At 29.9% G+C, this 26,037-nt stretch overlaps 2 protein-coding genes and 1 non-coding gene across 4 annotated transcripts; 2 read left to right on the top strand and 1 right to left on the bottom strand.

The window, feature by feature from the left end:
* The first annotated feature begins 6,448 nt into the window (after positions 1 to 6,448).
* LOC103492208 (histidine-containing phosphotransfer protein 1-like) lies at positions 6,449 to 9,567 on the top strand. The gene is made up of 6 exons (XM_008452488.3): positions 6,449 to 6,617; positions 7,129 to 7,259; positions 7,419 to 7,487; positions 8,336 to 8,407; positions 8,711 to 8,783; positions 9,410 to 9,567. Exons 1-6 carry the CDS (start codon positions 6,555 to 6,557, stop codon positions 9,455 to 9,457), a joined length of 456 nt encoding a protein of 151 aa, XP_008450710.1. The 5' UTR covers positions 6,449 to 6,554; the 3' UTR covers positions 9,458 to 9,567.
* A 2,812-nt stretch (positions 9,568 to 12,379) lies between these two features.
* Positions 12,380 to 12,452, top strand: TRNAA-UGC (transfer RNA alanine (anticodon UGC)). The gene has a single exon. It is a non-coding gene; the product is annotated as a tRNA-Ala (tRNA).
* Positions 12,453 to 13,784: 1,332 nt separating this feature from the next.
* LOC103492209 (transcription factor IIIB 60 kDa subunit) lies at positions 13,785 to 25,903 on the bottom strand. Of its 2 annotated transcripts, none has more exons than XM_008452490.3 (20): positions 25,673 to 25,903; positions 25,156 to 25,246; positions 24,959 to 25,040; positions 24,697 to 24,772; positions 24,488 to 24,573; positions 24,305 to 24,381; positions 23,320 to 23,376; positions 23,116 to 23,228; positions 21,977 to 22,071; positions 21,805 to 21,891; positions 20,443 to 20,523; positions 19,524 to 19,679; positions 18,728 to 18,883; positions 17,310 to 17,382; positions 16,928 to 17,043; positions 16,064 to 16,144; positions 15,712 to 15,849; positions 15,054 to 15,143; positions 14,777 to 14,830; positions 13,785 to 14,223 (listed from the first exon to the last, which is right to left on the bottom strand). In XM_008452490.3, the coding sequence occupies exons 2-20, from the start codon at positions 25,215 to 25,217 to the stop codon at positions 14,008 to 14,010; spliced, it is 1,896 nt and encodes a 631-aa protein (XP_008450712.2). In that variant the 5' UTR covers positions 25,218 to 25,246; positions 25,673 to 25,903; the 3' UTR covers positions 13,785 to 14,007. The 2 variants fall into 2 exon arrangements, with proteins under 2 accessions (XP_008450712.2, XP_008450711.2); XM_008452489.3 differs by having other exon boundaries at positions 25,156 to 25,255; positions 25,673 to 25,902.
* Positions 25,904 to 26,037: the final 134 nt, after the last annotated feature.

Below are 26,037 nucleotides of genomic sequence, written 5' to 3' on the forward strand. Positions count from 1 at the left end.
TTAGTTGTTGATAATATAGCAATCAGACCTAGAAGATTAATAAATAAAGTAAAATGCAAAAAGATTTATAGGTATAGTGAAATATAGATTCAACTCTCTACGTAAAATTATTATTAATTTGTTTTGAAAACGTATTTTTCCTACTTATGATATTAGTATGTGTACTTATTTGATGTGTTTCTTGGATAATTTATTCTCAAATTTCTAAAAATTCTAAAACTAGTTTTTAGATTTTGGAAAGTAACTTCTAGATTAACATTTTGCATAATTTTAGAACAAATTTAAATAAGTGATCTATACTTGACTAACTCAAACCAGCCTAATTCAGATGCTTAATGAGTGGGTTGGATTGAGTTTATTATTTAATAAGAGTCATTTAAGTCGAAGAATAGTATCCGAATAAATAAGTTATGTCTAAAAATTGTTTGAGTCAAATCCAACCCATGAAAACCTCTGGTTTCATTTGTAGTTTTTAGTTTTTTTCTCAAAATGTTATCATTCCTACTACTTAAAAAAATTCAAAAATACTCTTCATCTAGCATGGTAGTTAGTGATAAAATACCATATATGTATATATATATCATAGGGTTAGCTATCAATATAGCAATCAGATCCAAAATATTAGTAGATAATGGAAAATGCAAAAATGTTTATAAGTATAACAAAATATATGTCCAACTATCGAAATCTACGAGTAATAGACCATTACCATTGAAAGAAGTCAAAATATTGTTAAAAGGACTCTATCAATGATAGTTTATTACCATTATACTTTGCTATGTTTGCAATCCTTTAAAAGCACTATTGTACATTTAATTATTAGAATCGAAAGTGTTACTCATTGCAATTATTTTATATATAAAAAGAATATCCTCAACATTTGCGAATCTTTCATCTAAAGTTCTTCTAAATGCCTCCAAGATAAGGCATCCTTGGATACTCAAAATATCATACTCTAACAACAAAAACAATCCATATATAATTAAGGAGTATTGTTGAAAAACAAAGGATCTACATGTTAGTTAAGGTGAATAATAACATAAAGACGTATAAGTGGAAAGGTTGTTTATAAGCTTATAATTTAAAAAACCAAAAAAATCATCCATCAATTGAAATTATCAATATCCACGTCAAAGTAAGCATAGTTCAATTAACATACATATGTTAACGACAAAAAATATATCTACATACGGTTCAAATCCTCATCCATCTAATATTTCAACGCAAAAATACCTAGCATCAAAGATTAAATAATCGGTGTCAACATCAATATCCAAAGCTTCAATTTTATGAACGACTAATAGATCAATGAAAATCAACCTCGACGAATATTTCTATAAACATAAAAAGTTATAAAATTAAGTTATTTTCTCTCAAAACTAACTTATGGAATATTAAGTTATTTTCTCTCAAAACTAACTTATGGAATATCATTATTAACATGTCTATTAATATCGATGTAAAATTTTTCGATTACATATGTATATATATCGACACGTAGACTGATGTTTGTAACTTTGCATTTGGTTTTACATAGTGAGAAGTCAATTTTTGATATAATTGAAAAAGTGATAATGAATGTTGAAGACCACATATATCGACACGTTGATAAGAACACAAAAGTGGGTTGTAGGTACTAATAATAATGTCACACTATAGAATTATATATAAATAATGCAAAAGGACAAAGAAAATAACTATAAAGTCATGAATTTAATAGATGTGTCCCATGTTACTATAGGGGACCAATCACAATACATATATATATATATCATTACTAAAGAACTTGGTTGTCTTCTACCTTTGACAACAAGCCAATCCCACAAACCCACAAAGTTCACAAAGTTATTTACTTTTAACTTTATTTGAGGAAAATTTTTAGTACATCGTACAATAATATATGAAAAAAGTTCTATATTATTTTCGTTGATCGTGGGTTACCTAAGCAGTTATCAAGAATTGTGAATGGTTCATACAATAAATCATGTAGTAACGTGTCAAATAATTAATGAAGATAATATATATGTACTACGATAGTACTAAAACTTTTTTCTTATTCCTCTTATCTTATCTTGTTCATAAAAGAATAATAAAAAAAAATGATGATCTTGGAAGGTCTACGATTATATTGATGAGTGTGTGAGAGGGCAATTAATTATATAGATTCCTATGTTTTAAACTCTAATAGAGTACCGTTAAACTTTTCAGGGCTTCATTTATTTGAACGTTAATCAATGCAAAGATAATTAAGACTAGAAAACAATGAACTCTATATTTTATTAAAGATGGGAATATAGTTAGATGAGATGTAGATAAGATATATGTTGACATGAATAAACTAGTTCAATGGTAATTGATATATATATTTTTTTATTCTTGAAATCAAAGTTACGTTCACGTAGCAACATCTCTATACACAATTTTTTAGGTGTGTTGCCAGATAAATAAGGTTGAAGGGTTTTATTATTAATGTTGCGGGTGATTAATTTTGTGCTGATTGACATAATCGACATAAAATATTAACAAAAACAATATGACCCAAAAAAATTAGATTCGGAAAAAATCGTTCGACACTTTAGGACCAAAATAGGGCCTATTGAAAGGTGCTTGGTTACGACCAAGGTCGAGACCAAGCCTAGAAAAATCACCAACGAGGCTTGCCCCGACACAAATGAGCTAGAATATGATTATTTTAACATAGCTTCGAAACACCATTAAAGATAATCAATCATCTGTTCCTATAAATTATACATCATTATAACCCCAAGGTTGGTAAGTTTTTACTCTCAAATCCTAAAGATTTCGCACCCTATCTATTTAAATAACATAGCATGTGTAGCAAATACTATACATAACTATAACTATGTAGGTTTTTCTCTTGTTTTACAAATCACTTCCTTCACCCTTATAACCAAATTTTATATCTCTACGTAGATAAAAGTGTCATCTATTCCTATAAATTATACATCATTCTAACTCAAGAAGAAATTAAGTTAGTTTTCACTTCCAAATCCTAAAGTTTCCGAAACTCTATATCTATCGTCCATTTATTTACCTATTTATTTTTTCGAGGGAGAACACCAAAGATGACCAAAAAAAAGGTTCTTTCTTCCCTTTTTTTTAACGAAAAAAAATTAGGTACTTATTATCCTTATATTTTTAACACGTGTAAGTACTCTCCACATTAAACATATATTGTATGTGTGTATATATATATTTGATTGGAGGGCAAAAGGGAAAGTGATAATAAGAAAGAAGATTAGTCACATGCCACGTTTTGAATTTTGATAGAGTAATGCCAAACAATGGGATGCCCTTCATGTTCCCTTTGGGCAGCTCACAACCAATCGTCCAATCACATAATGAAACCACAACAAAAAAAAAAAATAGTTTTGTTCATTAAAGGTAATCAATTTTATATAATAATATATCCACATGTGGTTGAGAATATATCCACCAAATAATGAAAGCTCTAAAGTAATTGTTTGTGTATGTAAAGAACAATAAAGTACATGACCTAAGATAAGGTTTGATGAGACTATTTTTATATATATATATCTATATATATGTGTACCTTTTTTTTTAATTTTTAAAAAGTTAATTTGGTTGGTCTATTACTACTTTCATTGGTTGGAAATTCCTTTTTTTTTTTTTTATAAATATATTTTGAAAATATAAATGGACTTTAAAAACTTAAAACACACGGCTCAACATTGACGGTAACATTAAATATATAATTTAGAAAAGAGAGGATAAGAAAAAGAAAAAGAACAAAGATCCGAGTCAAAGACAAAGATGAAGAACGGTAAAATGAAGAAAGAAAAATGAGATGAAGTTTATCTTTGAGTCTTAGGATTGGATGAGATAGATTTTTATTTATGCTAAGTATAATTTAGGATTGGATCGATGATTAGTTGACCCTTAGTATTTTTTTTTGTCAGATCCAAGTTCATCCGTAATATGAGTCCTCGATCTCTCCCAAATTGAAATTCATGCATATGGACATCAACCTTTTAATTATTAAATGGGCTCTTGGAAATGATCAATTCCAAAGTACTATTTTCTAGAATATAGTTATGCAAGAATACATATGATTATAACAAAATATAATTATATAATCTATACGAGACTTCAAACAAATTTACTATTAATTTTTAAAGAAATTTAGAATTGTCAATATGAACTTGACTCAACTGACACCTATATGTACTTGAGAATACAAGAGGTCTCGGTTTAAATCTCCAACCTCAAATTGTATTACAATACCTCTAAGAAAAAAAAATTGAAGCTAGAAATACAACATATTAGGAATTCTGCAACTTGTAGAAAATTTCAATGTGTTGCCACTAAGACTTTTTCTGCTTTAATTTATTGGTATATGATTATGTGAAATTTCAAATGTTTTTTTACCACATGACTTATTTTTGGAAAATATTGCAAACCAATTAAACTCAGTATTGATTTTCTTAATTTTCGAATAGAAAGGTAGATCATTCTCGTCCCCATAAACCAACTACTGAGTCGAAATTTAGACAAAAAAAAATCGCATCTAACCTTCATTATAACAACAACGGTAAATTTGTAATTTAGAAAATGAAGATTTATAAAACATAGAAGTATGATGCAAAAATTTGAAAATATCTAGAATGATGTAGAAGAGACAAACATTACTATTCCAATGTCATTTAACTTTCACATCAAAATAGCAAATTGGAGTGTCAATTATATTTGTTTGCTCTGTCTTAAGTATATGAAAGTGAAATCCAAATCAATAATAATTTCAATAATTAGGAATAGTTAGTTGTGGCATTTGCTAGTGGTTGCTTCATTGTCCTCACAAAAAGGAATTTCTTCACATCACAAGCTCACAAACCCTAAGGGGAAAAATGTCTGTTTCAATTAACTTTGACACTTACATTGCAAATGTGGGAATATATATAATATATATTATCTTCAATATAATATGTTTCTTCTCAAAGTATGAAAGTCAATCAATAATAATTGCAATAATTATTAGAATGCCAAAAGAAAAGTAGAAAATGGAGAGAAAGCATAGGGAGACTTTTGAGGCCAAATGATATATAGATATATATATTAGTATTATACATACACACACAAGTCAAGTAAGTCATCCTCTTTGGACACATAAAACAAAAGAAAAATGTTCAATAATCAATAGTTCAACAAACTTTGAAAAGAGAGAAATTAAAAAAGAAGGAATGATGAGTGAAACAAAAGGGATGTGAAAGGGGGAGAGGATACATGGAATGAGTATATTGGAGAGAGTGAATACTAAAATATATGTTAGGGTTTTTCAAACCAAACAATAGAATATGTTAAGTTATAATTTTAACTCAATTACGTTTAACTCTTACGAGGATAAGATTTTAGTGTAGAAAAACTTATAAAATATTAAATCTCAAGTGAAAGGTTACAATACATTGAACTCGTGATTTTTTTAGCTCTTTTATTAAGATCATGTATCATGTTTACCATTAGATTAATTCGTAATGATAATGTTAAATTGCAAACTTGATCTTGTTATTTTGAAAAAAAAAAAATCTCAGAAATAGTTTTGTGGTCTGATAACACTCTCGTATTTAATCTCTACTTAGAATAATTCCAACCTTTCATTACAAGAATTTTGGTCCCTGCCGACACAGAGAAACATGGACAAATTTTAAGAAAAACGTGAATAGAGCTTCTTCTGTCAACGTTATTTTTGCATGGACACGCTTTGTGCTGAAACCCCGTCGTCTTATTTATAGAAAATAAATTTGTAATTTAACATTTTTCCTACTTTAGCACACTAAACCTATTCTAGTCTTTTTACCTTTAATAGTTTTCTAATTTCAAACTTTAGTTTTAAAATAAATTATTATTGAGTAATAAAGTTAACTTTTATCAAATTTGAAATAATAATTAGTAACAACTCCCATACAAGAAAAAACATAGTGTAAACATCTTTCAAATTAATAGCAAGAAATTAGTTGATGAATTTTCCTTCCTTTAAAAAAAAGTTTTAACTTTAAAATAAAATTCGAGACCGGTTTTAAAAGAGATTGTTTCGAGAAAATACATATATTACTTAAGGTTATTTTCAAATATAACAAAATAAATCAAAATAATTATGAATTAAAAAATAGCAAAATTTTAAATATATCATTAACGATTGACATCCCAATGATACTGATATACACTTATAAAAGTCTATCAGCATCGACAAAGTCTGCAAGTTTACTATTTTGTTAATATATTTTCCAACCGTCTTGTCATTTATGCGATAACTTTCCTCCTAATAAATTGAATATTTGAAATTTACATGATGAAATAGAAGAAGTTGAAGTTGCCAACGATAACATTAAAAAAAGTATATGAGTTTTCATTGGCTCTCATAATTATATTGATGAGTTATATGTATATATATAATTAAAAACAAGAGAATAATCAACAATAAAATGCAATGAATTTCACAAAGAGGTTGTCATTATAAAGTCCTATCTCTCCTTCTTCCCTTACCTTCTCTTGTGTAAAGTCCTCAAAGCCTTTCAAAAATGGAAGATGTGATTCATTTACAAACCCAATTGCTTCACTACAAAGTCTCACTCTTCAAAGAGGTTAGATTATATATATCAAATCCAATATAATCCAAACAAACCCCAATAATTATTTTTCAGTTCTCTCTGATATTTACATATCAATGAAACCATGTCCACGATCAGTTATACTTAGGTGTTTTATCAACTAAGTTTCGATTCATATTCAAAAACCAAACCTACTTGAATATAACTAAACCTTTTCTTTTTGTTCACACAAATTCTGTACCGATCGAATTGTCTTTTGGAGTTCACGTCACTAACACTTCTCTGTTTTTTTTTAAAAAAAAACTTTTAAGTGACGACCTATCCACTTCAAACAAAACTTTTTTCGGTTTGGTTAGATTTTTGTAAATATTTAAATTCGATGGTTAACTTTTTTAGTACACAATAGAGCTAAGAAGATTCAAAACCACAAACCCGTTGTTCACAAATACATCTATATATATATCTATTGGTTGATTTATGCTGTGAGAGGTTGGTAGAAAATTTTTCATTTGTAATATTATTTGTGTGTTTGAATTTGTTTTAGGGATACTTGAATGATCAATTTAAAGAGCTTGAGAGTCTGGAAGATGAAAGCAATCCAAAGTTTGTAGAGGAAGTGGTTGCTATTTTCTTTGAAGATTCTCATAGACTTATCAATGAACTTACTAAAGCACTGTAAGCCCAAAAATTAATTATTTTTATTCAATTACATATGTTTTCTTTTCCTCGACAAAATTATATCTTTATATTTTTTATTCTATCTACATCAAATGATTATTTATAAATTTAAGTAATTTATTTTTCATTGTCCTTTTAATTATCACAATAAAACAGTGAGCAGAAGTGTATTGATTTCAAGAAAGTTGATGCTTATGTTCACCAGTTGAAAGGCAGCAGCTCAAGGTTCATTATTATTCACCCTTTTTCTTTAATTATCCTCTCTTTTTATCTTAATCTTTTAACCCATCAATATGTCTCGATGTCGATAGATATTTTTCGTTTTATTTTCTAGAGATTCAAACTCTCGATCTTCTAGTTATGAATATATAACTTAATAGTCCGTCCCCACTTGTGCTAGCTCAAGCGAGAGGATGAATATTTATTTTCTACATTGTTTATAAATTTTCCTTTTTTTAGTTGAGATGCGAAAACGTTTACATTTGTTAATAAAATTTTGGATAAATCATAAGCTATACAGGCCGAAATTATTGAAGGTTAAAAAGTTTGTGTTTAATTAATAAGTATAATATTAATAGAATCTTGAAAACTTTCCATTACGTATTAAACAAGTTTATGTATAGGAATAAGATAAAATACTTTATTAAAAGTTCGAAAATCGAGTAAAAACTAATTTCTAAATTTTGAATACACGTTAAACATAACAATGAAAAATATAGAACTAATTCATTAGCCAATATTTTCCTTAAGAAAAAAAACTTCATAATACCATATGTTGAAATGTCTTGAATGGTTTATCTAACGTTTAGTTTGAACAACCAAGTATAAGGTTTGATGCTTCATATTTGACGTATTTATATGATTTATAATTTATATTTTATAGTTAGAGAATTTTATCATGTAAACTTTCTAACTCTAAAACAGTACGTTGTTATTCTGTAATTTGAATTATTCTCCCTTAACAGTAACCTATATATTCTCCATTTATTCATAAACTTATAACTAACACTTACTGATAAACCACTTTGCTCCTTCGTGTGCTTACACTTTGTTACTTATATTAACACACACAGCATTGGAGCAAACAAAGTGCAGATGGCTTGCATTGCTTTTCGCAACTACTGTCATGATATGAACATTCAAGGGTCAGTTTTCTTTTTCTAATATTAATTAATCTCTTCTTTCAATGTTTTATTTATTTTATTTGTCTTAAAAAGATTTGCAAATTTAATCCAATAGTTTATAACTAAAATTTAGTCCGCATAATTTAAACAAAATTCTCTGCATGAGAAATGAGTATAAAGTTTTATTACATTAAGTAGTTTTTTTTAGTATAACAATTGGGTCGAGAGATCCAAAACTTCTCATCTAATTCATCGAAATAGTAAATTACATTGTAATGAAAGAGATGAAGTTTTTCTAATAGTGATCTATGATATTATTGTTAGGTGCCTAAAATGTTTACAACATGTGAAGGAGGAATTTGCTTTAGTCAAGAACAAGTTGGAGACTCTCTTTAAGGTATCTATTTTTTTTTTAGATTAACTTTCCTTTTATACTTCATTTTATTTATTTATTTAGTAATTTAAAGAAAATAAAATGTTTTTTCTCTTAGTAATTTTTTTTTGAGTTTTTTTAATTATTTATATTAAAATACTATTTTAGTTCATTTACTTTGAAATTTGTTAATTTATATTATTTCATATGTACGTGAAACTTTAGTCTCTACATTTTTAATAAATTTTAAATTTTCTCAAATTTATTGTGTGATTTTCTTTTCGAGTTTTTGTTATTTCTTAAGATTTTCATTTTGAATTTTAATAACACACGAACATATTATATGTTTTCTAGCATGAAAGCCATAAGCCATTTTTTATACAACTAAGAGACTATATTAAGCTTAAATAAAAGTACATTTGTTTAAAAAATTAGACATTTACTAAAATTTAACAAAATCTAAAAATGATATTTTAACTTGTTTCTTATTTTTTCTAGAATGAAAAAAAAAAAAACCAAAACTTTGATCAAAATCCAAAACCATTTTAGATGGCTAATTATTATATATTTGGTTAATTATCTCAAGATTAATTAGGACCTTAATTAATGAAACATTTTGTTTATTAATTTGGGTAATTTGACATTTGCAGGTAGAGAAAGAGTTTTTGGATGCCAATGCCTCAAATCCAATTATATGAAACAAAAATAACCAACCAAAACACAATAAATAATATTTTAAGTTAATTCTATGGTATTTTAGAGAGATTTGTAAATATATATCATATTCTAATTGATCTCTATTTTTCTATTTTCTTCTTCTTCTTCTTCTTATTATTATTTTCTCTCTTTATATTTATTATCCTTTTTTTCCCTAAGTTGTTTATTAACTATTTTGTATATTTTTTTTCCTTTTTCTTTAAGGGTAATATGAAGTTTTTGAGATATTGTCAAAAGCATGGTAGAGTTCACATATCTAAATAATGTTGGATGCATAGTTTTAAAAGCTTTTTTTTTTTTTTAACTATTCTAGTTTATGTATTTATGGAAGAGAAAACAAACCATGTTGTGCAAATAATCAAATTTAAATTATATTTATTGGACGTGATAATTTATACGTTGATTTTTATGTTTTAAGTGATTTTGGACATGTGATTCATATGAATTAAGATAATGATAGATATGATAAGAATATCACCCTCAAAATTGAATTTCTAGCTTGTTCACACATACACAGAAAAAACAAAAAAGAAACATTGTTGGAGTCTTTTGAATTCGTTGCATAGCGCTATGAACAACTAATACAGGGATTCGTTTACTTGTGAGTGAGTCAGAGACTAGGGATAGCACACCTTTGCCGGTGGGGGTTTAAGGGCAACGCCTCTAAAAGTTCTTTAATTTTTTAGTAATTGAGCATATGTACTTGTTTATGAGTTATTTATGTTTTGACCATAATATTTAGAGAAGTGTGCATGCATAACCTAGTGGTACCGTTTTGTATTCTAAAATATTTTTTCTAATAAAATTATTTTCACTTTGCCCCATGGATATAGTTAACACACTATTAATGAACAACGTATATATGTGTCAATCTTTATACATTTTTTGTATTGCTTAATTGTTGAAGATTTTGTAACAAACAAATATATAATGGCTTCATTTTATTTATAAGATCATTAATTATGAAAATCAAAATCGACACAATGAACAAAATAAATCAAAAAACTATGGAGATCAGATAGCGCGTTCTAAGGTAACTAGTTTAGTCAAGAGATATGTTGTGATGTGCATATGTCATAGGAGGCCGCCTCCACTCAACCATTGCCGAGAGTTTGACCATCTGCCGTTTTCCATCATGCAGCAATTTATGTTCGACGCACAACGACATAACAAGCCATGTACCTCTTACCTAAAGTAGAAGTTTATCACAAACAGACTATCCAATCTTAAAAATCTACCAAAACGACGCCTTTAGTACTAAAAGAATCCTAACATATGTAAATAACTTTCTTTAATCATTGACTTCACAAAATTTTCCATAAGTAATATAGAAGTCTATAAGTCATAGTTACGTGTACTTCAATATACAACAATAATACAAGTCTAAAATCATGATAGACATCAATAAACTTCAATATACAACAATACAAGTCGTCTATGATTTGAACTATGCTACCCAATAATAAAAGGCTACCTTTGATAGATATCTATACAATTCTAACCACAAAGGAATCTATTTTTTGCTAAAGAATATGAATATATATGTGGACTGATCTTTTGATTTGTTTTTGGACAAAATTTTGAAACCTTTTGGTCACCACAAGACAACCAAGTATTATTTTAAACCTCATTCTCTCCTTTATACATTATTCAATATAATGAAAATGGAGTACTTGGTTGTCTTGTGGTGAGCAAAAGGTTTCAAATTTTTGTCTAAAAACAAATCAAAAGATGAGTCCATATATATATATATATATATATATATATATATATATATATATATATATATATATATATATATATATATTCATATTCTTTAGCAAAAATAGATTCCTTTATATCAACAAAGTCAATACCCCCTTTTAAACATAATTTTATTGCTTCTTCTTGGGAATATATATTATTATTTCATTTCTACACATGCACTTCTTTACTAAAAGAATAATAATTAATATTATTTGTCATGTGGATAAGTTCTACCTTATCCTTCAACTACATAATTAATACACTTATAAATAAGGTCAACACTTCAAACAAAACTTCATGTGTGCACCTTTTATGATGTACCTACCTTGACACTAAATAATAGAGATGCATGAATATCACGAGCATTATTGAAAATGATTTGAAATTATATTGCATTCTCTTTTCATTATTATGAAACATGTTTTTAATAGTTCATGAATTTTTTGTACTAAAATATAGATTGGAATTGGTTTTGAATTATTAAAAACACGTCTTAAAGTGATTTTGAGAATGATAATAGAAGTGATTTTAACTATTTCAAAATTACTCTTGATCATCTTCTAAAGTTGTCGTTTTTTCGATCGTGACAAATTCGACATATTTTATGTGCTTCTTTCTCTGTGCCAATTTTCATTCCTCTATCATTATGAAATTTAAATAGAGCTAAAACTTACTAGGAATCTCTTTAGATTGAATTTAGAAATTTTTTTGTATTTTTTTTAAAAAATCATTTTTATTACGCTTTTTTTGATAAAAAAAAAACTGTTTAAAAATCACCTTTAAGATATCAATTTAAAAAAGAGACACCAACACTAATAAGAATATAAAACAATTTTTTAAATTGTTAAATAGAAGAGATGTTTACAAAAATAGTAAAAAAAATGTATGATAATAGACGGTATGTCACTGCATTTTTTAAATTGCAAAAGTAGTAAATGTACAAAGCGGATGACCCTCTGATAGCCTTCTGATAACCCTCTGATAGTCATTTGATAACCATCTAATTACTTGTCATATTTGCAATATTCAAAAAGAGGTGATATCATGAACTATTTATTTCTAAATTTTTTGTCATCTGATGCAATTTTCCTAAACAAAATATATCAATCAAAACCTACGACTTCGAACTCTTATACAAACATGTAGCAATTAATTAAGGCGGTGTAGCTCATATGGTAGAGCGCTCGCTTTGCATGCGAGAGGCACAGGGTTCGATTCCCTGCACCTCCATAATAGTGTGTGTTTGGGGAAGACGAAAGTTTAATTACTAATTCTTCATTTTCATTATTTAATTACTAGTGTTTTATTCTTTTTATTATAGAAATTTATTATTTTTTCTCTTTTATCATGCTATCATTTTTTTTATAACACAAATTGTCTCCTTAAAAAAATGCATTAGGATGCATATTTTTTTTCTTCAGATTTATGATACAAATTTGGTTATTCAAATTTTGTTTTATGTTTAATCTTCTCATAAAATAGATTTTTAATGAAAAAATAGAATCGTAATTTTTCTAGAAATTATTCCTTTTATTTAGAAATAAAAGCTTAGAAAAAAAGATTTGACTCAATGAAAAAACAAGTATAATTTCATTTTACCCCACCTATTTACCAATATTTATTTTTGTTATGTTTATTTATTTTTATAGCAAACATTGTCAAAAGTTGTTGATTGTTTGGTTTGCTTTTTTCCTTTTTGAAAATTTGAAATAAATTGATAAATCTATGAATTACTATTTTTTTTTTAAGTTTAACACAATTGATTTTTCGTATTATGTTTAGGCATTAACCATTTAACACAATTTTTTTAAATTTTTGCAAAGAAAAATTTTCTAAGATATTTTCCCTAAGTAATTTTTACTACGTTATTTTTGCAAATATATTTTTCGTAATTTATTTTTCCTAACAAGCCATATTCCTAAGTTATTTTTGCAAAATATATTTTTCTAACAAAATTATAAATTTTTTGTGACAATTAAAATTTGTAAAATATATAATAACCCTTAGAGGAGCGAAGAATAGTGATAAAAGAAGAAATTGGTGAATAAGAAATAGTGTCAGAGAAGAAAATGAATGAATGAGGAATAGTGATAAAAGAAGAAACGGAAGAGTGAGAAATAGTGTCAGAAAAGAAAATTGAGTAACGAATAGTGACAGAAGAAAAAGAGAAGAATGAGTATAATAGTCATAATCCTAATCATCGAGTTATAATAACCCTCGAGCTAAACATAGAAAGCTAAAATAGCCCAATCCACTCATTCAAGAGCCAAACAATCCATAATATGTATCATAAATTATATAATACTACGAGATACTAATAATCAAATATGTTAACATCAACTGCATTCATAAATAAATCAAATAGAAATTTATTGACAATTTAATATTAATGAGTAACTACAACTAGTTTTATAAACTTATTATATTAAAAAAACTATTGTTTAAACCAGAATTCAAAATCTGAATTTGCTATCAAATACATATTCAAAAACTTGACACCTTTATTTTCAATTTTTATTTTCAAATTCTCTATCCAACCAGCTCTAATTTAAAAAAAAAATCTATAAAAAAAATCTTCATGAAAATGAGCTCAGATGTGATTTTTCAAACAAATGGGAGAGCAAAATAAAAAAGATAATACAAATCGCATGCCCAATGTTCATCTTTAACAACACAGCAGCAAAAAATATATATATATATATATATAAGATCAGCTAACTATTGACAGCAAACACTAGCTCGGAATCTGGAACAGCTGAATGAGAATCGTTGAATATATCGGTTATCAATCATATTCATCATAGCCATAATCTTGTTCATGGTTGTATGTTTCTTCCATATTCTCGTAATATAGACCAGAACCATATGTTCCATAACCATCATCATAATCGTCATCCTGCTCCTCTGTGGTTTCAAATTCTTTAGTAGTTGTATTTCGCGGCTTGTCGGTCTCTTCAGCCTGTTCTTCACATTTCTTTTTCGTCGAAGGCTCCATACCAGCCTGCAGTGTAGATCACAATATAATATCCATCAATGCGCACGTTTTGAAAGAGGATGAAGAAATCCATCGCCAAAATAAACAAGAAAGTAGCACTTTATCTTTATGAGCATCTGATGATTTCTATCCAAACATTCGGGGCTTAATTTTATGGGTGAAAGCAAATTTAGCTATATAATTATTTTAACGCTCTTGAAAATTTATAAAAGTCAAGTTTCCAACAAGTATAAATCAATATTATTGAGGAGAAAATGACATAAAGGCTTTGACCATACGACCTGCTCTAATACTATGCTTAATTAACTCATTGATTAACCCAAAAACTTACCTTCATGAGTGAAAGTAAATTTAATATTATATCATCTAACACAAATTCAACTCCTAGAACATTATAAGAATTTCATAACTCTTATAATTCAAAAGTAAGAATAATTTTATTCCCGGTTTTATAGACTGAATTCTAATGTGGAAACCTATGTTGGAAGAATTCACAGACCGAATATATATATATGTTTCTCAAATATTAGTGAAATAAAAAGGTTCAATAGAAACATACAGATTCGTCAAACAGTTTGTCCAACACATCATAGTTGATTTTCGAGCTGAGTCTCTGCAAAGATATAAGCAAGGAAACAGTACTTTCAATTATCATAACTTAAGCAAAGTAGAATGAACAATATTAGACATCCATAACTTAAAATAAGTAAGCATAATATACAAGAAAACCATCAGCCACACAGTTAAGACGATGGATAGGAACAAAATCTGCCAATGTTCTGATCAGCTTTATTTAGAACACAAACTAAAAATGAATTTACGATGGGAAGTAGGACCTTTTTATTCAACATTTGTCGTGTGGCTTCTGCTGCCGTTTGTGCAGGAGTGGCATTTTTGGCTTCCGCTGCTCGTTTTTGTTGTCTTTCCTGCAAATAAGAATCACGAATCGAAATAAATATTCTGGACAATTAACTGCACACCAATTATAGACAATTATAAGAAACGAGTGTAGTGGCTAAAAAATTAAGAGAACTGAGCCTACGAAATAGCATATTTAGCAATTATATTGGTTTAGGTGCTGAATGATCACCACTCATCTTCCTCCTTCCAGAATGTGAAACATTAGCTTTCTTAGGCCATTGTGGTAAAAGATAAAGCCAAGGAAGGATGCAGAAGGATATCTTCCTCCTTAGGACAGCAATCTCTTTCTCTATTTTGAGTTAAGGATCAAGCAAATAACAAAAAGTTCCAAATAGCAGTCCTAGACGAAAACATGCGACCTATAGATCCAAAAGATATTAATGTATGTAGGGGTTTACATTTTCTGTTTTCAGTGTATATATATATTTGTACCAGAAAACAACTATATCAATAAAAACAATTTACGAGAGGAAGAGGATGCAATATCCTCTGCTATAGAAAGATAGGAAGTAAAAAATTCAGTAGGAGCACAAAGATGTGAATGACAAAAGTGAGACAAATAAAGACAAACACCTTTCTTGATTTTGCAACAGCAGCCGCTGCAGCTTCAGCTAGATCCTTTGCTGCCTTCAAATCTTCTGAACAATTTTGGAAATTGGCCTCATAAGCTTTCTTTGCAGCAGCTGCTGCTGCGTCTTTAGCTGCTTGTTCCTGTAAAAATTTAACATAGTCGAGTTACAAACAAGGAATAGGCCAGCAATAATTATAGCATGCATAAAGTTACTCCAGAAAAATTGTTACACATGAATAATTTCAAATCTGACAACTGCAATTCATTGTGGGTATATGGTAAGTCTATATCCCTTTTTTCACAATTGACTTTAAAGAAGTCTACTAACTGAGAAAATATAATGAGAATATGCACCTCAAGATACTCCCGGTTCATCTCTTCCCAAATTATCTTTTTGTAATGCTTCTCCTCCTCGTTGTGAAGATAGCCGTCAACCTATGCAATATATTGACGTTTGGGTAGTTGTACATCAAGTGTAAAATCAAGACTAAATACTGAAAAATTTAAATCATAAAAGAGCAATCATTTAAAGAAGCATATTCCCAAGTAGAAAACCACCTATTTTTCCCTTCTTTTTTCACTCAACAATTATATACCACAAGACAAACATTTTAATTTCTCTTTCTTCTTTTTTCCCTTTCAAGAAAGAACTTTACCCAAGTACAAACACAAAATAGAACAGTATATTTTTCTGTCTGGGTTCGTTTTTAGGTTGTCATCGTATTTATGTTACCCAAGTATAGTCTTTGTTTTAGTTTTAGTCTGTATTTTCCCTTAGTTCCTTTTGCTCTTAGTATAATACTCTTGTACTTTGAGCTTTAGTCTCATTTATTAACATTAATAAAGAGGTTTGTTTCTGTTTCAGAAAATAAACTTCAATGTTAACTAAAATTATGATTATTATTGAGCAGTGCTAGTAACCAGGCCTAATGCAGAGCACCAAAGTGGCAGGCAAGTCTTGGAAGGGAGATACACCTGATTTCCAAATGAAGGACTAAAGTGGAAAGTAAAACTACAATATCCCAGCAACCACAGGGTGCATTTTCTGGCACTTCCTTCTACATCGCACATACAGTGGTAGGTATTGAGTCAGGGCAATGGATAATATATATCAAGCTTCAATTTGTCCGAACTTGTTCTCAAACTTTCCACAAATGTCATTTATTACTCCAGAAAAATAACTACGTGAAAAATTAAAGAAGAAAGAAAGAAAGAAACCTCAACATCATCTATATCAGACCAATTTTCGGAATCATCTGAAGCACTGGTTTCCAGGCCATCAGCTCCAACTTTATTAGCACCATTGTCAGGTTCTCTTTGCTCATCTGCAGCTCCTGAAACATTCCGTTGTCATGTAGCATTTTACACTCAGACCACAAGCAAAGGTATAGGAACAGACAACAGCAATTTTTAATGAATTTCTTAGCTATCTTTTCTTTTTAATTCGTAAAGCTTTGATTCCCTCCTGTCCAAAAGTCTTTTGCAACTTTTCTGGCTTGAGTTTTTTTTTTTTTTTTTTGCTATATTAATGTTACATCTATCAATGAATTTGAAAACAACAATTCTCAATGCATCATGAAGTTAAGGCGTTGCAACTTACCTTTCGCTTCAGCTTCTTTGAAACTAGCAGTTTCTGATGCATCTGCATGTACATTGTCTGATTCTTTTTCAGTCTGTAAAAGAAAAACAACAAAGACATGTAAATGGATGGGATTTCGATATCTATACTCAACCAAAAACCTTTTATCTATAACATCGTTGATTCAAATTACATGCATAATATGATGATCAGAAGTAAAGTGAATTCATCTACAATTATGAAAGTTTGTGTCAACATTTCATTTAATGTAAGTCTATTGTAATACCCCAACTTTGAGTTTCTACCCTTGGGTTTGTAGTGCACATCATTCACGTTAAAAAGCAGAACCCTTTTTTGGGCTCTTATGTCAAGCTTACACTAGCAGCTTGATTGACAACATAAGTTGCCTCTTGCTTTCTTTTGATAGGGGCACAATCCACTCTCTTGGGAGGTGTTTGGTGTAAAGGGTATAAAAGTTAGGAGGAAGGAGTTATGAAGTTTAGGAAGTTGTGAACTCTTAAGGCCCATAACATAAGAAGTTGATAAGATATAAATTTGATGTTTTTGTAGTAGCGGGACCACCAACTCCAAATATGGAGTGGAGTTCACGCCTCCTACTTCTCAACTTCTTGGGCCAAACACAACCTTTCAGTGCAACTGTGACACAATCCACCGTTATTCTCTGTCAACAAATTACAAATTGGTGACAGCTGCCTTAAAACAAATAAGTCTTAAAAATGTATGCTACCAATTGAACTATGAACTATGAAGCCCATCCTTCTCACTTAGACCTTCACACACCACCTCCAAACCTCGCTCCATACTTGCCTCACTCCCTAGTCAATTGATATCAATACACCTTGCTTGGTGGGTTTACAAGTCTACCATTAAATATCTGGCTCCATTTATAAACACTTCTCTTATTGGCCCTCCCCAGCCCATTTATTTTTTTCAGGCATCAAACAAAATGCAATTTATTTAAAAACAAAACCCACTAACAACTTATGCAGTCTTAAAATTTCCAAGGGTAAGCAGAAGTGAGCACAACCCAGCAGTAATCAATATGCACTCCTTCCTTGAGGTCAGAGACTTAAATCTCAATATCCCCATTTGTTGTACTTACAAGAAAAGAGAAAACATAGGATAAGTTGGATAACTATAACACGCGATCCATCAATTTTAAATGAAGAACTTATCAAAATCTAAATTCAAATTGAAGTGATCGACATTGGGTTGAAACGTAGTCAAGTCTCAAAAGCTCATGTTATTGAGAGAACTAATTATTTCAAATTAGTTCCATTTCCACCAAACTTTATAACACTATCCATTCACTAAAATTAGCATCTTATGACATAAGAAAATCATAGCAACTCTTGATGATGTCAATTCGTAAGAAATGAAAGGAAAAGAAGAGAAAATTTTGATAAAGAACGCATTACATTATTGCATGGTTTTAGTCCTTGTGAAAATTTGCCAATCGCACTGCAGTCATCAGAGCCTTCCTCAACCGCTGCTTTTTCCATTCTTTCTTTCTCAGCAGACTGAAATGCTGGAGGATTAGATCCCCCATCTAGTCCTCCAGAAAGTTCAACAAACTGCACAAATTGGATGGAACTTAAGAAAGTATAATTACATATCACCTCCTTATTTTTTGGTTAAGAAACACCTCGTTAATGAAATAATCTAAAGAGTACAAAAGGGATAAACATCAAAAAAATTTAAAAAAGTCCCGAATAAGTTTTTTTCTTTTTGGTAAAAGAAACATTTCATTGATAAATGAAAATGAGGAGTACCGAGTAACAGAGGAAGATTACATAAGGGAGCTCCAATTGCAGACCAAAAAAGATATACTATATTGAGTAAAGGGTACTTTGTTTTACACCATGAAAAACTAGTAGATAAAACAATATGCATGAAACAATTAAAGGTAGAAAACGAGCCTTGAAAAAGATGAAGATTCCTTTCACCCCATAAACTCCAAAAACAAAAAACCAAGCAAGATAGCCAGCCGAATCAACTCCAAATGAGGCCCAAACAATATGGGGGGAGATCAACAGAAAAAGATGAAGCAAAAAAAGAGAAGGAAAAGAAAAAGAAAAGAAAAGACGTACAACTAAAAGAGATCAAACAATAAAGAAGAAGATCCCCGATGAAGTGCAATAAGGAAACACAATTATGTATCCCCTATTTTAGCATGGAAGAGAGAAAGAGAGAGAGAGAGAGAGAGAGACTCACATCATCATAACAACTCCTACAAAGACCAAGAGCATATGGCTTTTTGCACTCATTCTTATGCACGCAAAGCACTTCATCACTCGATGCATTCGAGCCATTATTGGTATAAGAGTTGCTTCCCTTGACCTTGTCTGCCATGACAATAAATTCCTCCATCTAAACAAGGAAATAGTCAATGAATCCTTATCAATACTCAGGGTTGTACCCTGTTTTGAAAATAAAAGACATGCAGAATAAATTTAAGGGCTTAAAATATAATCTAGTTATTTTAATTTCTATTGGTGTCTGCAAAAACATGTTAGGCAATACAACCAACTCTAACATTCATTTTCTCTGAAATATCAGCATCTCCAGATGAAAGATGTTCCAGAAGGTCAATGCGCTGGAGGGCTTGAACAAGAATCAACAAACATGCATTCTATATATAGGTAAATAACAGTATAAACAAAAAAGGCATAATAAAAGTTTCACCATGTGGAGCTAGCAGTAGAAATACATTTTTTCCGTAACAAATAACTCTATCCATTTTCAAAATATAAATATAAATAAGAACCAGTTTTAATGGAGTAGGACGGATGAGAGTTCTGTTCCATCGCACAAAAAAGGTAAGACTCGGAGTCAAAGAACTAAGTAGTAGTAAAAATATATATTGCATAAAAATCTCACTTTTATCATAAAAAATTAAACCGCTTCATAACCAAAATCCCATATAACCTCGAATACACAAAGTCAAACAATCTTAGCTTTATGTCTAACGGATATCAAGTTCTCACAGTAAAATAACACTTCCCAATAAAATAAGATCGACTAAAAGGATATTAATGGCTAAAAACATTCTATTTATAGCATATCTTTAACTTGTATTAAAAAAGCAATACAGTTCATGGAAGCAATGGCTGTATCAAATAAAATAACCTACCGTTAAGCTGCCAGATTCTGTATTCTCGAACTCAATTAACCGCTTTGTCAATGTTGCATCACAAATATGCACAATCTTTATCTGATATAAATTTATGACATCATAAATAAGGCAGCAACAAACAATATACCAAAATAAGAAGAAATTACATGATAAATAGGATTTTATTCTCAATATATAGGAGTCTCCAAAGATTATAAGCTTAATTCTTGGAGAAATATTTCCTTAAAACTACTTAGGCTATATTAAACTGATAAATTCAAGGCATCAACAATGCTCCTTATCACATGAAGGTACAACAATGTTTGAGGATTTCATTATTAATTTCAAAAATATTCATTTATGCTTAACGATTCCAGATATTCAGGGCATCAACATTCCATTTGCATTATTTTGTAACAAATTCTTGAAATATACAATGAATATTTCTGAAAATTGGCATGAATCCTAGACAATAGAACCAACAAATACTACAACAAAAGGTAAAAGGCATATCCATTCCATAATAGATAAGAAAAAGAAGAAAAAAAAATAAGCTTGTGGTCTTCAATTATGTAAAGTGGGTTGAATTTGCCCCAGGTCTTTCAACATGCACCTTTATACTCTGTTTCCGTGGCAGTCCTTTGGGATGAAGCTACACTCTCCAGGATTATCTCTTTTTATAGATGGTCAAAAGTTGTTAATGCACATGTTGGGTTCTTATTCTTCTATAGTCCCACCCTCGTTGTTTGGTTGTTTGCATGGTCTTGTAACCTAACTTTTTGTGTGCTTTTTCTCAAACTTAGTTGGCATTCAAGTTTTTCTGCTAAATCTTTGGTTTGAAACCACCATTATTGTTTGGTAAACCAAATTATCAATTAATCTAGGAGAACCACTTTTTAAATTCTAACTAACTTGTAAAAGCTCACAGCAGTAGCTTTTATTTTTTATTTAAAACAGAGAAATATATTCAAACAAAAAAAAAGAGGAATACAGCCTTAAGGGAAGGGGTTGAGAAGCCCCCCCCCCCCCCCTCCAACTACTAATACAAAAGTGGGTTGATGAACACTTAACCATTTCAACAACTAACACATGTTGGGCTCTTTCCATTTGTTAAAAATCAGTAGCTTTTAGATTCGGCTTTTCCAAAAATCCTCTACTTTCTTAACCATTTCCTTGTACTTTGAACATTAGTCTCTTTTCATTTTAGCCATGAAAAATTGTTTAATTTTAAAAATAATGATAATTATAGAATAAAATAAAAAATAAAAGACAATCTATTTGGTAATTATTCAAGTTCAAAATGAATGTTCCTCATCAAAAAAGAAAACATTAGCATTGTAATTTCAAACTTACTGAAAGAGAACAATCAACATCACTTACAATGTCTGACTTAGTACACTTGACACCATTAGAAAGTGCAGATATGTATAAAGCCGCACCACATAGGCCACTAGGCTTTCTCCCTGTCTGCAAGAATCTTTAGTACTCAAAATCAACTTCAAAAAGAACCAAATTGAAGTTAATAGAAAAAATGGTAGTTCCCATACCAGACCTGCATCCAATCACGCTTCATGCTGGTTATGATCTTCAATGCAGTTTTGGAAACCTCCTTTTTCATTCCATCGTCCTTTGTTCCTCCAAGCAAACCTAGGAACCATTGTGTTCATCAAATCTCGGTATTCAAAATGCTTAAGTCTAAGAAGCACTAACATGGGAAACAAATACACACAAAAACAGCATATTAATTTATAAAATAAGCATGACATCGAAACATTGGGGCACATGATTTTTGTAATTATTTATCAAATGTTTCTATGCATATATTTAAATATCTAAGACCTTGAAATACATCGAAAATGCAAATTAACATAAAAATGTTAAGAAGAAGAATAATAATTGTTAATGATATATAATTAAATTTATCTTCAACCACCAGCTTAAGCTTTTGAATGAATTGGTGATTTAATATGGTATCAGAGCAGGTGGTCCAGGAAGGTCCTATGTTCAAACCCTTGCATTTTCGTTTTCTCCCCAATTAACAAAGAATACTACGCATAAGAGGAGAATTGACACAATAAGTTACGTGGTTCACTAATAGTGTGTCGAGTACGTCCATGGGTAGAGAGAGAACAACTTTATTAGTGGGAATCTTAGAAAATGCAAAATAATAGCGCCTCAAGAGTTAGAAAGTTTATATAGTGCATTTTTCTAAATCCTCGGGTCATAATCGTAAATAATCTATAAATAATAAATATTCAATTTCTAAATATGTTTTGGGAGCATTGCCCCTAAACCCCCACCAAGGCACACCACCCTTGGATCTCGGCTCCCTAACAATGGGTTACTCGAAGCACCATATAACATAATCAAGGATCCCAACTCTCGATCAAAAAAGTAAAAAAATCTAAAGAAAGTGAAAAACCATGGCAACTTTATTTGCATTAGGTTTTTTAATTGCTTAGTGTTCTTGGTCTCATTTTGTGCATGTATATTTTGTTTGGATTGTTATTTTTGGTTTTTCTCAAGGATGTTTTAAATTTATTTAAATTACTTTTTTCCTCAATGGAACTTTGTATTTTTCACCATTAAACTCTTTCATCATTTCAAAGAAAGCAACTGGATCCACCTTTCTTCAAAAATACCAAAAAAAGGCCATTTAAACTTGCAAATCAAGTGACATAAAATACTCACATTGAGTAAATTTATCAATAAAAAGGGAAGGATCAACAGGCTTTTGAACAATAGGATGCTCTTCAAGTCTTAGCACTTTACAAAGTTGCAAAAATACTGCACCTAACACATAGCTGCAAACAAGATCAAAGGTGTAAAAGAACTAATACATAAAAATTAGACCAACAACTGAAAATGCATATACTAAAGGAAGAGACTCCTTACACATTTATCCTCAAATAATTTGAAAAGTCAATTAAAAGATATGGTTTATTCTTTTCCCTACAAAACAAAATACAAGTTTGATATTAGTACATCATACATCATTAAACGAAATTTTTAAACACAAATCTTTCCCTTTGGATTTTTCACCAAAGAAGGCAACCCTCTCCAACTCGCATTAGAGGAAGAGAGGAAACTCTTTAGCAAATTTAGTGTCTTATCAGCAAACTTAAAGCCAGTTCAACAGCTACAAAAAAGGAGGGTTAGCAAGCCCACAAGTGAGAGGAAGTGTCATAGTGTTAATATAATTCAATAAACCATATATTCTTTGGGTTTAATTAATCTTAGCTGGGATCCTTTTTTGTAATGTGATTTTCTTGGGGTTTAGCTTTCGTCGCCCTTGTAATTTTTTATTATCTCCAATGAAATGTGTTTATTCATCAAAAAAAAAAAAATAAATAAACCATAACTCATCAGCTTACATCAGCTTAAGTTTTTGGACTAATCGATGATTTAACAACTAGCCACATATTTAAAATGTTTGGATGAATGTTTCAAGGTCAAATAATATAAATCCTAGTCAGTTTTCTTGTAAGACTAGTCAACATGCGCATAAATTGACTTGGTCACTCACAATTTTCACAGAAATAAAGAGCACAATGACATGTGGGAATGGCTATAATGGTAAGCAGTGAGTATGAATCAGAAAAAAAGTTTTTGTGGTAAGCGACCAAATAAATCATAGTTAAAAAAGAGTTTCAAATGGATGATCTCAATGAAATTTTATCATTCAGAAGAATAGCATTTTCGTTTCCTAACAATCTTCTTGTGAGATCACAAGAAATTGTTCTCTAAGAAACAAATCTCTTATATGGCCTTATATTACCAAATCTTTATCATCACTTAAAGCAACAAAAGAAAATATACGATCCATTAGAATAAATGTCAGGAATAGTTGTTGTAATTCAGGGAAGGGGAAATCTCATACCGACAAGCAATGTAAAGGCAAGCAGCTTGAACAAACTCTGCATTGCGTCCCCGTGTAAAATTTCTCTCTAAAGCAATCTTGCAAGTTAAAGATGAAGAAACATCAATGAAATAAATATATATATGTACATAAAACATCGCATACATAGTGCTAAAAAAAACAAACAAACAAACAAAGACTTACTCTATAAAATGCCCCGGCTACCCGAATTATTTCATCACTCTCACCCATGTTTAAACCATTCCTCATGTATCTCATATCTTCAAAAGCTGATATAGGATACAAAAGTTCATATATTTAGTTAATTTTGAAGAATCTAGAATAGATTACATTCTTGAAGAAAACAAATACACATTTTTATCAACGAAGGCAGAGTAAATCATAAATCAAACCTTTATTTAATGTCCTTTCTCGCGAAGCAGAATAATTACTTTGAATAGATCTAACAAAATTTCCTGATAATTGACTCTGCAAATTCATTTGGACATCAAACATCAGTTTTTTCAGCGATACCAGAATATCATAGGAGAGGATTGACAGTTTTATGGATAATAGTAGTACAATAAATCTTTTACAACATCACAAACAGGACGAAATTAACTAGGAAAAAAAAATATGAAAGGAACTCTATCAAACGAGCTAGAATTTAAGTACCTGCCCTCCAGAATCCTTTGTAAAAGTAGGATCTTGGGAGAAATTGTAAGAATCCAACACCTTCCCACACATATCACAGTATCTATAAAAAAAAAAGATTAAAAAGAAAGCCAACAACAAAACACGATAAAGCTGGTAAGCACCTTCATATCATAAGACAAATGGTCGTAAATTAAATTCTAAAAATAAAAACTAACAGGAAACCGGCTTCATCTCGAGACCCAGCAACATTTTTGACACAATTGCTGCACCACACCATGTTGAAATGTGTCACAACCACCTACAACTCTTGGCAGACTCAAAAACAAAAAACAAAAAAAATAAAAATCAGTACGAATAATAACTGATGTAGTCATTAGTTTCCATATTGTTTTAGTGGTTCAATTTATTGTGGTAATTCTGTTAAGTTCCCTCTATAAATACTCTTGTACTTCACTTATTCCTCAATGAGGAGAACTCTCTCAGCCTTATGAGACATTATTACATAATATGACCACAATAACAAGTAAAATAACAAGGAAAGAAACATGAAGTTCCTTCAAACCGAATACCGGGGAGAATTTTAGAAAAATACCCATTGGAGGATAACCAGCTTAAGCGAAAATTGCAGTAATCCAGTAAACAAAAAAGTTGGCATATGAACATAAACTGAAATTTCAAATAAGGAAGAAAAAAGACCGGGCAGAAGAGAGAGAAAGATCCACGAGAACTCACCAACAGCAACGGCAACGTTGATCTGAGCAGGACGTCCGGCGAAAGAGGCTTAGCGGCGGGAACGGTGGACGACGACCGGAGACCGGCAACGGGCCGTGAGCGAGGTCGAGAGTTGACGACTGCAGGGAGGGAGTTCTTGGCGCGGGGATGCGTGCGGCTGAGCAAAGCAAAAAAAAAAATCTAATCTTTATTTTCGTTTTTTCTTTTCTTTAACCAATTTGACAGTTCCACTTTTCAGTTTTAGAATAAAATTTTGGAGAGTTTTTTTCTTTTTAAAGGAATAATTAGAGAGGAAATTATTTTAAATAATATAATTTTTTAAAATATTTATAAATATAACAAAAATATTACTATTCTTTTAGATA

The sequence above is a fragment of the Cucumis melo genome, chromosome 2 (genome assembly GCF_025177605.1).
Source record: "Cucumis melo cultivar AY chromosome 2, USDA_Cmelo_AY_1.0, whole genome shotgun sequence".
Lineage (NCBI taxonomy): Eukaryota > Viridiplantae > Streptophyta > Magnoliopsida > Cucurbitales > Cucurbitaceae > Cucumis > Cucumis melo.